Genomic DNA, 13,630 nt, shown 5'->3' with positions numbered 1-13,630 from the left:
TTGAACTTTGGTGGATAGCTGTCTTATTGGTTATCATACATGTACCACATCTCCTTATTTTTATATAGAAAAAAAAAACTTTAAAGATACTGCATAAATATACTGTATAACAAAATTATGTATTCAGTAATAAATGATAATAGTAATAATAATTTTTGAAGACTTTAAAAATAAGGTAAATAAAGTTGGAGTGTTTTAGTAACTTCGAGTATTCTTTGATGCCGTATTTCATCTTCAGCTCATTTTGCCATCACTTTGCGTCCGTCGTCCGTCATCTTTTCTTTATAACATTTCTCTCAATGAATTGAAACCAAAGTTTGTTTGCTTCATATGTGTGATATCAACTATAAAATTTGTAATTTTCGTCCAGGTTGACCAACCAACATGGCTGCCATGTCTAAAAAAAACATAGGGTTAACCTTAAGTTTTGGCGAATATCTCTAAAACTATATTGATAAGATTAAAAATTGTCAGCATACCTTGTTCTATCAACCCTGAAATTTTGGAAAATCTGTTCACTGGTTTTGAGTTATTGCCCCTGAAATGTTGATATTTATCTTTTTGGCATTTCTTTGCTATTACGTTAAAAACTATAAGAGCTAGGTTTAAAGCGTAAATGCAAAAATATTAAATAATCAGCATGACGAGATGTATCCACCCTGAATATTAGAAAAAAATCTAATAACTAATTTTTGAGTTATTACCCCTTGTTAGCTGTTATCATGAAAACTAAAGGAGCTAGGTTAAAAGTGTTTGCGCAAAAAGGATCAGCACGACAATATATATCTACCCTGAAAATTGGAGAACACTTTTTTGACCCATTTTGGAGTCATTGCCCCTGAAGGAAGCATGGTTTGCTGTTATTGGCTGTTATCGGGAAAAATATAGGAGCTAGGTTAAAAGTATAAAAACGAAAATATGATTAGCACAACAAGATCTTTAATCATTTAAATTTCAGAAAAATCTGTCTGTTCAGTTATTTCTCCTAATATATACATTTTTGCCCTCAATTTTTCGCATTTTATGCTGTTATTTTGAAAATTATAGGATCTAGGTGTGAATTGCAAAAATGATCAGCATGACAAGATCTATCTACTCTGATAATTTGACAACCTGTATTGGAGCTATTGCCCATGAAATGTTGATTTTTTACTGTTTTTGGCTGTTATCTAAAAAGCCAATAGGTGCTAGGTTAAACATGTTAATTGCAAAAATGATTAGCAACACAAAGAAAAACTATAGTATGTGCATATAAAAGTCCTAAGTGTTTTCACCAGACGAGCGATACAGGCACAGATGTTCCTCTTGACATGTTAAACTTTGTACTTGTGTTTTTGTTATTCTATTAAACAGATATTATAGAGTTGAATGCTTTTACTGAACTAATTTTATTGAACGTTATTTTATGAAACGAATCTTATCGTATCTTATCTGATTCAGAATAAAACATGTTCATGTGTCATGCCAGTAACCTCGATATTGGTCCTCTGTGGTTGTCTTTAGTAATAGCTAATTGTTTTTGTCCTTATAGAAATTTGGTTTTAATGGGATGGTTTTTGTTTAATTTATTTACCTGTCTATTATCTGTGTCCCTCTTCTTGCCGACTTGTTCCTTTATTCATATGAGGTTGACTTCATACAGGAACTTCTTAGGAAGAAAGAAAAGAAGTTAGCAGTATCCTTTAACTTTACTTTCCGCTACATAGCCATAGATGATGTTCCCTCACTAAATAATTCAAAATTTGGTGACTATGTTGAACGCATCTATCCCATCGAACTTGAGATAAAGATACAATAGATACAGTTAAGTCTGCCTCATATCTTGACTTACATCTAGAAATTGACAATGAGGGTCGATTGAAAACAAAACTTTATGACAAAAGAGATGATTTCAGCTTCCCAATTGTGAACTTTCCATTTTTATGTAGCAACATTCCAGCAGCGCCTGCATACGAAGTATATATCTCCCAGTTGATAAGATACTCCAGGGCTTGTATTTCCTATCATGTTTTCCTTGATAGAGGGTTGCTGCTCACAAGGAAGCTATTAAACCAAGAGTTCCAAGTGGTGAAGTTGAAATCACAGATGATAGCGGATATGTTCCTAATGTCGTTACTACAATCCCGTCCCCTTTTCCCGAATGTGACCTACCGAATTATACTTATTACCGGGTTTGTACTAACATGAGCAAGACGACGGGTGCCACATGTGGAGCAGGATCTGCTTACCCTTCCGGAGCACCTGAGATAACCCCTAGTTTTTGTTGGGGTTCGTGTTGCTCAGTCTTTTGTTTTCTATGTTGTGTTTTGTGTACTATTGTTTGTCTGTTGGTCTTTTTCTTTTTTAGCCATGGCGTTGTCAGTTTATTTTCGACTTATGAGTGTCTCTTTGGAATATATCGCCTGTCTTTGACATATTGTAAAAACACATGTCTTTTTGATGATAACCGACCTAGTTGACCTTTGGTGACTTTTTGTGTTTTGAAAGTCGTTGGATTGCTGTCTCATTGAATTATCGTCTTTTATATATATGAAATTGAACTTTCATGAATGGAAAACATAGAACCTTTACAGCAAATATCGTATTAAAATTGTCCATAAAAACTGACAAAATCAAACGTTTTACTTTATCAACCAACGGAACGAATGGAAAACAACTGTCAATTTCCTGTCTTGGTAAAGGCATTTTCCAAAGAAAATGGTTGGTTAAACCTGGTTTTATAGCAAGTTAAAAATTTATACTGAATTTCAAAATTGTGTTTCAATTTAAATTTTATTATAAAGAAAAGTTTAAAAATAACACAATTCATACAAAACTCGATATTCAAACAAAAGGACATACAATACAATAGCTGAAAAAGAAAGCAGTCTAAGGAAATCATCAAACTAGCAGATAACAAATTCTAAAAATGGTAAACTGAACCCCATTATATAATTTGGATGTGAATTCAGGTGGTCCGAATAAGTATCTAGTTTCAGTTTCACACCTATATGATGAATGCTGCTTAACTAACTGTAAAGCCGGCATTAAGTCAAAATTAAGGGGGGGAGGGGGGTCAACTGCAACATTAGTTTCATTATATAGATTTGCAATAATAAGACAACTTAAAATATCCTTTATTCCATAATTCAAGGGAATATTAGATACTAGAGTGTACACTAAAACAATATAATCAGGTTGTTATTTTTTAACCGTTTAATAAAATTGAGAATGGAAATGGGGAATGTGCCAAAGAGACAACAACCCGACCAAAGAGCAGAAAACAGCCGAAGGCCACCAATGGGTCTTCAAAACAGCGAGAAAATCCCGCACCCGGAGTCGGGCTTCAGCTGGCCCCTAAACAAAAATGTGAACTAGTTCAGTGAAAATGGACGTCACACTAAACTCCAAAACATATAAATGAACTAAAATTAAAAAACATACAAGACTAACAAAGGCCAGAGGCTCCTGACTTGGGACAAGGGCAAACATGCGGCGGGGTTAAACATGTTTTGTGAGATCTCAACCCTCCCCCTATACCTCTAGCCAATGTAGAATAAACAAACACACAGCAATACGCACAGTAAAACTCAGTTTAAAAAAAGCCCGAGTCCGATGTCAGAATAGGTAACAAAAGAAACTAATCAAAATGACAATGATACATAAATTAACAAAGGACTACTAGCAGTTACTGACATGCCAGCTCCAGACCTCAATTAAACTGATTGAAAGCACAATCCCTCCCGTTAGAGGTTTAGTATCATACCATCATAAAATATATGAGAAGAACATAACCCGTATCATGCCAACAACTGGTGTTGGAATAAATGTGTTTATTTCCGATGCAAGTTTGTATTTGTAAAGTGTGAAAGTAGATAGTCAACTAATAAATCTCAACCAAGTCAATAATATGAGCCGTTTTGTCATTTTGTTCTCTTAGTTGATTTGATTAATGTTTTCCCGATTTGTTGTCAGTCATTCAGGACATTTTTTTTTTAAATACATTTTATTCGAGTTTATTTGAAAAATCCTATACTTACTATACTACGCTTCACAACTACTTTGAACACGGGGTGGATTATAAACGATTTCAATTAATGATACAAATTGATATTAAGACCGAGAGTACACAAGGTTGTCATATTGCCATTTTAAGTTAATAAAATTTAAAGACTCTTTTCAATTTCATAGCATAGACATGTTATTTTCCAAAACCTAGATTTGATATGTTTGAAATTGAACTCAAAAGAAATGCACTGGGTAGGAATGCAGACAGAATGATAACATCCGTAACGAGTAATAGAACGATTTGCACTTCCTTTAACACAAGACAGAGTCATCAGTATTATTATTTTTAGAAATTGTTTCAATAATGATAAAAAAAAAAATAACTCAAAAGAATGCCCTGTAATTTGCATTTCAATTGTAATATAAAAAATCTGGGTTACAAAATTTCTTAATGCATTACAAATTACTAATCACTTGACCTAATATGTTGTAAGAAGGTGTTAACATTCATATAATTGAAGATGACGAAAAATCATACCCGGAGAAAATCTATGATTAATTAAATGCTATTGGCGATAAAAATCATGTACTTATCGTTAACTGTCCATATCTGAAATCATCACATTGACACATTTTCTGACAGTTGTGACGTGTTTCTTCCCATGCAAACATATTACACATCACTTTAACCTAAAATCGGTATAAAAGCTAATCAAGGTATTTCTTCATTCATTTTGAATTTTCGTAGAAACATGTTACCCATTTTCGTGTTTACCTTGTGCATTTATGGCTTCAATGCACAACAATTTAATCAAGGGGGTGGTTTTCCAAACCAGCAATTTGGACAACAAGGACAATTTCCAGGCCAACAATTTGGACAACAAGGACAATTTCAAAACCAGCAATTTGGACAACAAGGACAATTTCCAGGCCAGCAATTTGGCCAGCAGGGAATAATTGGCCAAAATGGATTTCAGAATCAAATTCCAGGACAGTTTCCTGGACAGCAGGGATTTAATGGAGTTAATAATTTTGCACAAAATCAACAGTTTATACAACAAAGTGTTGGTAATCCGAACAGTTGTCATGTAAGGTACGTATCGTATCGTTGTAATAATATACGAGATAAAGAGGACGAAGTCCGTCTTTTTTCATGATACTTGTTGGTAATCAGATATACGCATATGCGGGAAATCATTTGATTTGCAAAATGGCAGCCTCCGTCAACGGGATAACGCGCAAGTACGAATGTTGTAAAAAAAATATGCGATTTTGTTTTTACCATTAATTGGTTTTTTATTATTTTTTTATGTTATGAGGACTCCGTGGAGTCTATAGAAGACATTGTTTTGTGGTCATAATGCTTTATCTTTACGCCTTATCTTTATGAAAATGATAAGAATATAACTTTTAAATCCAAGGTTCTAATTGAAATAATTAGAAGTCAATTATATTATCAATACACGTAAAAAAATGTATACGGCTGACCCTTAAATGGTTTCCGCAATTCCTTTAATTCATAAATAGAAAAACATCAGCAATAAGAATAGCAAAAATGATGCCTTTTTAAAGGCCACTTTATATTAGTGTTATTTAAATTAATCAAAAATGTTCAAATCTACATTAAGAAAAAAATATATCTGCTTTTCTATAAAAAAAAAACGTTCAAAAGAAATAAACAAAAAATAGGCATAGTTTGTTCTGCAATAATATATCGATAAATAGGACCATTCATTTTATTCGAAAGGAGAAAAGATCTGTCAATATGGAAATCTTAAGAATTATGAATAATAAATGCCCATTTATAGCAATCAATACTAATGATATTGCCGCGCCATTAATAAGGTAATTAAAACGTTCAGATGATGTTTTACAACTAGTTTTGGGCACTATATTCACACCCAATTTATATAAAAACAGACAAGTAATTTCAAATCTTTATTTCTGAACTAAAAATCAAATCCTTTTCAGTTGGATACCGGAAAAGAACAACTAAATCATTTCGAATATAACTATTTCAGATATTTAATTTCTTGGATGTATCCGTATTTTACAGAGGAATAGTTTATTTCAAAGGAACTTGGCATAATAACGTTTGCATTTAATTAAGAATCTCTTTTGGTCTGTGAAGAAAAAAATATAGATATAAACGGTAAAATGTTTAACTTCCTACAATGGCGGACTATTGGCGAATAGACTTCTGACCTTTTAATTTTTCAATGAATATAGTCGCCTCGACACTTTTTCAGACTTTTTATAGAGTATAATTAAATTGAACAAAAACTAATGATATTAGAAGAAAAAAAAACCTAGATGAATGTATTTGATTTCAATCATTGAAAATAATATAAATTGTAGTGAAGTCATTACATTTAAATTAATGTTAACCAATTATTATTAAACATAAATTTTTAAAATTTTATGATTATTCTTGTCAGGAGGTTATGATGTTTTAATGGTTTATTTGAACGGAAAATATAATTGTGTGAGGAAAGAGGAAAAGGAATTAAAGCCCAACAAACACGATTTTCGTCAAAACTCAACTAAAATGCCTATCTAAGAATCGAAAAAAAATGAATAGATATAAAATGTATTGTTATTGTTATTACAGAGGATGTGGAATTGGACAACAATGTGTTTACAGAAGTAACGTGGGACTTCCTTATATATGTCCTACATGGATTCCAGTGCTACCTTGTCAATGTATTCCTGGTAAGTCAGATTCATTTACGATTTGGTTTTGATATTTATCAAACCAAAGACAATTGTTGATCAATTTTACTTCGTAGAATGTGATAAGCTGGCTTTTTTTCTAAGGAAGACAAATATAATGCCACAGTTTAAATTTAAAGATCATAAATATTTCGAATTGTCAAGAACACTATAATGATAAATTAAAAAAAAAGAATTTTGAAGACTGTATGTTGCCTTCTGTTTATAAGCAACTTTCCAAACCAAAAATATTTTAACTTCTTAGTTTTTATAATTATGTATTATCCAATGGATACGATGCAATTGAAATATCTTCTTCTTCTTTGATTTGAGTTTAAATAAATAATCATTCAGCTAAATACAAAAAGTGTAAATACGTCTAACAGAGGGAAACATCAAAGAATTTTTGAATCGGCTTCTGTTGCTAAAATAACTTGAACTTGAACATAGAATATCATTACACTCTTCTGAAGAAATACGAAACGTGATTTATTCATTCTAATGTTTAGAAAATTATCCAATTTTATCCAATTTTCCTATATCTTTAACAGGCTGCAGGGCTCAGAATCAATTTATACAAGTTGGACAAACAAAACAGATTGACACCTGCGGTAACAGATGTACTTGTAATACACAAAATGGACAGGTATGGTCTTAATAAATCAATCATTTTGTCAGGTCAAAAGTACAGACTTGATAATAATGTTACAGCTTAGAAAATCTCAAAAAAGAAATGCTACTTATATATTAAAGTTTCATTCCAAAATATCATTGATTGATTTATTGTATATCTAAGAATGATGATTGGATTTTATGTAAAAGAAAGACGATAGACGAAAGATACCATAGGAATATCAAAGTCGAAAACAATGACAATGCAATGGTAAAAAAAAAACACAAAAAAACAACAACGAAAAACAAACGAAAAACGATCAGAGAGACAAATAGCAGTATATAAAACACAACATAGAAAACTAAAGACTAAGCAACAAGAATGTTATTTTTAACATGTTTGTAGCAAAGGTTTTAGGTCTTTAACCAAAAATATCAATATAAATAAAAGCAAACATTTTTTTTCGACTTTGATTTTAAAAAAACCCACATTTTTTATCAATAACATACGATAACAAGATTTTTTTTGAAACTCAAGTGTGAACTAATTTTCTTATGAAACTAATTATTTTACCCAATTTTCAGTGAAAACAAACTGTTTTGTTCATTACTCTTTTGAAACAATTACTATTTTTCCCAAGAAATAAAAAAATCAAACAATTTATTAAAAAAAAACCTTATACTTTCCACAGATTGTTAGGTTAGTACCTTAGAGGTTTGTTACATACAGAGCTGTACAAGTGTTTAATGGTATTTTGTTTCTTATTTCAGGCGTCGTGTACACAGATTGCTTGTAATCAAGCCAGCCCCGGAACACAACCACAAACGATTGGCACTATTCCTGGAGTTGTCCCAGGTGTTGTTCAGGGAGGTATACCTGGTGCCATTGGTGGTGTGCCGGGTCAGGTCGGAGGTATACTTCCGGGTGGTATACAAGGTGGGCCACAGGTTCCAATCGGAAAGAAAAAATAAATTCAAAACAAGAACTGAAAGTACCAAGTAGATCGCATAGAGTTAATTCAAGAACTGGCCATGGAGTATCGGTACATAGTGTATAAAAATACACGAGAGAATGATAAAAATAACAGTTGAATAATATGATACAAAAGTCCCATTATATAATTTGCTTATTATACTTTCACCTAAAGATTACTTTGTTGTATAAAGTATTGTATATAATAATGTGTTTGATCATTTGATTTTAAAGATAAAAAAAACCTGTTTTTTTTTAATCATTGTAATAAAAAAAATGTGAAATCAAGTTATATATATATATATTTATCTGATTGATTGATTGATACTCCAACATGAGGTTTGAATTTAATGAAAGATTTAAATAATTTAAGAAATACTGTACGAATGATATCTGCCGCAGGGAAAAAAATACACACATTGGTAAGTAGGTGATCTTCTGATAACATAACAACAAAAGTGCCATCTTGTCAGCTTACCAGATTCCAACAAATGACACTTTCATCCCGAGCGAAACGAGATTACTACAAGGTTCTGAAATAAGATAAAGAGGACTTAATCGGGAAATAACTTGCAAACAACCATAACACTCCTTTCATATTGTTCAAGAAGACACCATTACCCTCACTTGACACGTGTACTCCATTTTGACTGAACAAATCTTTTTTTTTAGCTGTTACACATGTATATTAAGGTGACAAATTACAAGGCCGTGATTTATTTCACCTTTGAATATATTACGAACAGCTAAATTAATTCTTGTACGCGTCGAAATAATAGGCAAGTGCCAATTTTTGATGTGGCAGAATTCCTCTCCATACCGAGGAGCGATTTGGCATTAACACATGCAAACGTATAATATTCGACCTTATTTGTTTAATAAGCTCCTTTCCTTAGATAAGACCCAAATTTTGATCAAAATTTGAGGATGTAGATACTATCTCAGATCCTCTTCGACTGTTGGTACTTAATTTTTCAAGTTGAGCCCTCGCTGGTCATACCAATGAATCAAAGAGCTGATTGCTCTGAGGAAAAATGACGCCATTGTCTCTAATATTTGTATATTTTTGATGCAAGTCTTGATTTTCACATAATTTACCTACTGAATCTTAGGAGACTTTTCAGTTCATGGTAGGTACAATGTAGGCTGACCGACTATAGAATAGATATGAATTGTTTTTAATGTCTATGGCTTTTTTATTTGTGTGTCAAGATATATATATATATATATATATATATATATATATATGTGTGTGAAGTGAAGTGAAGTGAAGATGACTACTGGTTGTTCTGTTGTACAAAGAAATAGCTCAAGACTACCTGAACAATCTTCAAATTTAAAGTAATATGTGAATTTGTTTCTTGCAATTTCATTATTCTTAGTCAATGATACATTTACAGACTATCCCCTTCTTTGTAGAATTATTTAACAAAATGATTATGAAGAGCCTATAGTAAGCAAGATCTTATACCCCACATAGTCCTTATTTAAGAGATAAGTTACAGGTGACCTAGTGACATCATCATACACTGTTACTTAAAGCACGATCCATTTCTGTAGATTTAGACAATAGTATTGTTATACTAGTTTGACAATAACAAACATAGTGACACCATTTATACAACTTATTGTTGATATATATATAGATACTGAAAACTTAAAATGACCACATAAATTATTGCAGAATTATTTGTTTTAAAATGATTTAATGTTTGTTAGGGAGCTACCATTTGATTTTTATTGGGGGGGGGGGGGGGGGGGGGGATATGTAAATTGAAAGCAAATATATCTTTTGAAACATTTAGATATGAAGAAAAGGAGATGTAAAAAAAAAGTCAGAATAAACTAAAAAAAAAAAAGGCAGGACCGAATAGAGTGAAAAATAAAAAGGCAGGACAGAGATTACAACTAAAAAAAATGCAGGACAAAATTTTTCATCCTAGCCCCCCCCATAAAAATCAAATGGCAGCTCCCTTAGTCATTTATTTCAAATAATTAACCCGTACTAAAATAAGGAGATGTGGTATGATTGCCAATGAGATAACAGTCTGATAACTATCCACTAGAGTCCAAACAATGTGGCTGTTAGCAGTTATAAGTCACTTTACAGACCTCAGCAATGAACAAAACTTGTTCAGTGTTTTCAGGCACCATAGGAAATCGAGAAGTTGTGGATTGGTGGCTTACAAGAAAATATAAGAAATATATTAATAATGATATAAATAAGAAAATAAGAGAGAAACAAAGACAGGACTAAACCACTGCAGTGGCGGATCCAGAACTTTTTGTAAGGGGGGCCCACTGACTGACCTAAGGGAGGGGGGAGGGGGGGGCGCTCCAGTCATGCTTCAGTGATTCCCTATATAATCAATCAAATTTTACCCACAAAAGGGGGCCCGGCCCGGCCCCCCCCTCCCCCCTGGATCCGCCCATGCACTGGACTATATATTAAGTGCTCCATTACTACTGCTGATCTATTTTTAGAAAAGAAAGATGTTGAGGACTTAGCCAGGGCGAGCAGAATTTTTAGACTTGGGAACAACAGAGTAGATGTGTGGACACCACATGTATAGGCCAATCTGCCCTATTTGCTGCCACCTATTAAAATTAATGCTTAGGTGGTAACAGAAATTAACACCATGTGCATTTAATCTGTTGTTCTCTATGTACATATAGGATATATGTTAAATGCAAAAAATGCAGCTGTTATGTAAATATGGTAATTTTACATCATTTTAGCCCCATTTTTTATAAGGACATGGCTAGACCTATTTCTTAGGCAAGGTGTATTATATAATTACTGAAAGCAAAACAATCCAGTGTTCTCCCCAGGATATTATTAATTTGCAATATTATATTGATTCACCTTAAGTTTCGTACGAAAGCCTATTAGGGTCACAAAAAAAATTAATATTTATCTCGTAATTACGAGAAAACTATCGCGTAATTATGAGATAATTACCGCGTAATTACGAGAAAACTATCGCGTAATTACGAGATAATCATTTTTAACTCGTAATTACGAGATAATTATCGCGTAATTACGAGAAAACTATCTCGTAATTACGAGATAAGAAGTTTTTTATCTCGTAATTACGAGATAATTATCGCGTAATTACGAGATAATTAACGCGTTATTACGAGATAATTATCGCGTAATTACGAGATAATTATCGCGTAATTACGAGAAAACTATCTCGTAATTACGAGATAATCATTTTTTTTTATCTCGTAATTACGAGAAAAACTATCTCGTAATTACGAGAAAACTATCGCGTAATTACGAGATAAAATAAACTGCTTCGCTGAGCGCAGCTGGATACGCCCGCAGAGGTCCAACCCTGAACAGTTGGGGCAAAAATGGACACAATATTCAAACTTGATACAGGTCAGAATTTCGATTGTAATTAAATATTTGACATATTATAGGTTTCTGAAAAAATGAAGTCAAAGAACTTGAAATTGGTTATATGAATTTAATTTATATTCAATTAAAGATTTCTTGCTGTTGTGCAATACACTGTGCTGTTGCGCAATAATTAGTAAATCTGTTGTCAGACTATTAACAAATAAAGTTCAATTAATTCTCAATGTCATATTAGAAATTTATGAAAATGTAAAGGGAGCTTACATCAATAGATATAAACTATTCACCAGAGTTTCATGAGAATTGCTGACAGCATTTTAAAGTTATTGTCCGAAAACTGGAAAATCACCCCTTTTTTAATGAATAAAACCCAATAACTCAGAAATGATAAATGAAAAATTTATAAAATTCTAAACAGAGCTTACATCAATAGATATAAACAATTCACCAAAGTTTTATAAGAACTGCTGAAAGCATTTTTTATTTTTTGTCCGAAAACTGGAAAATCCCCCTTTTTTTAATGAATAAAACCCTGTTACTCGGAAACGTAAAATTTAAAATATATAAAAGTCGAAAGGGAGCTCATGTCAATAGATATAAACAATTCACCACAATTTCTTGCAAATTAGTTAAACGTTTTTGAGTTAATGTCCGACATGTTGACGACGGACGGACAGACGGACAGACGGACAACGGTATACCATAATACGTCTCGTAAACGGGCGTATAAAAATGATAATCTCGTAATTACGAGCCAAAAAAATGATTATCTCGTAATTACGCGATAGTTTTCTCGTAATTACGCGATGATGATCTCGTAATTACGAGATAATTATCTCGTAATTACATTATAGTTATCTCGTAATTTTTACGCGATAATTATCTCGTAATCACGCGATAGTTTTCTCGTAATTACGCGATAATTATCTCGTAATTACGCGATAGTTTTCTCGTAATTACGAGATAATTATCTCGTAATTACGCGATAAATATTTTTTTTTGTGACCCTAATAGGCTTTCGTAGTTTCGTGCTTGCTTCTTGATGTTTTATTTATTTATAACTACCATGTTGGTTATATTAATATAGTAAATAGACAAAGACCTGCATTTTTTATACATGCGCTATGTGCATTAACAGACATAAATGCAAACAATTAAGTGACATTTTTATCATTAAACTTTAAAAATTAAAATGCATAGATAACTTAAATAATTTGATTTCATTACCACCAATCCCCAAATGTAGTACAGTAGGTATATATTTTTTCTCACTTTTAATTGTTTGACTTATTAACTAGTTATATTTCTTTTACAGCTTCATAATTTACTGAAACATATTTAAAGGTTTTCAATGACAAAATTGGATTTTTTTCATTAACTTTTATTCACATCTGTCAAATTACAATTTTGCGATTACAATTAGTATATCCTTTAATATCAAAGGATGAAATGGAATAACTCTTTCCATAAGTACTGAAATGTTATTAAAGATATGTTTAAAAAGGCTAACATATTTGTTTATATTAAACGATGAATATGACAGAAATCTTCCTTTTTAGCTCACCGGGCCCGAAGGGCTCCATGTGAGCTTATGCCATCACTTTGCGTCCGTCGTCGTCCGTCGTCTGTCGTCGTCGTCTGTCGTCGTAAACTATTTCAAAAATCTTCTCCTCTGAAACTACTGGGCCAAATACCTTTAAACTTTAAATGAATGTTCCTTGGGGTATCTAGTTTATAAATTGTATCCGAAATTTTGATACATCAACAAACATGGCCGCCATGACTTAAAATAGAACATAGGGGTCAAATGCAATTTTTGGCTTATATCTCAAAAAGTAAAGCATTTAGAGCAAATCTGACATGGGGTAAAAATGTTAAACAGGTCAAGATCTACCAGCCCTGAAATTTTCAAACAAATCAAACAAACCATTGTTGGGTTGCTGCCACTAAATTGGTAATTTTCTGTCTTACTATTTCAA

General features: G+C 32.2%; 1 protein-coding gene across 1 annotated transcript; it reads left to right on the top strand.

Moving 5' to 3' along the window:
- Nucleotides 1–4,720: 4,720 nt before the first annotated feature.
- On the top strand, nucleotides 4,721–8,572 carry LOC127708547 (calcium-binding protein P-like). The gene is made up of 4 exons (XM_052213455.1): nucleotides 4,721–5,080; nucleotides 6,599–6,699; nucleotides 7,251–7,345; nucleotides 8,083–8,572. Exons 1-4 carry the CDS (start codon nucleotides 4,740–4,742, stop codon nucleotides 8,281–8,283), a joined length of 738 nt encoding a protein of 245 aa, XP_052069415.1. The 5' UTR covers nucleotides 4,721–4,739; the 3' UTR covers nucleotides 8,284–8,572.
- Nucleotides 8,573–13,630: the final 5,058 nt, after the last annotated feature.

Source organism: Mytilus californianus, unplaced genomic scaffold (assembly GCF_021869535.1).
Source record: "Mytilus californianus isolate M0D057914Y unplaced genomic scaffold, xbMytCali1.0.p SCAF_7, whole genome shotgun sequence".
NCBI classification, from domain to species: Eukaryota; Metazoa; Mollusca; class Bivalvia; order Mytilida; family Mytilidae; genus Mytilus; species Mytilus californianus.
Note: the sequence above shows the minus strand (reverse complement) of the source record. Positions and strands in the feature narration are given on the sequence as shown.

Bases quoted from the DNA above. Each gene is read 5' to 3' on its own strand.
- LOC127708547 (XM_052213455.1), top strand. From the start codon at position 4,740: ATGTTACCCATTTTCGTGTTTACCTTGTGCATTTATGGCTTCAATGCA. The intron at 5,081-6,598 runs GTACGTATCGTA...TTGTTATTACAG, and splicing joins CCGAACAGTTGTCATGTAAG to AGGATGTGGAATTGGACAAC. The intron at 7,346-8,082 runs GTATGGTCTTAA...TTCTTATTTCAG, and splicing joins GTAATACACAAAATGGACAG to GCGTCGTGTACACAGATTGC.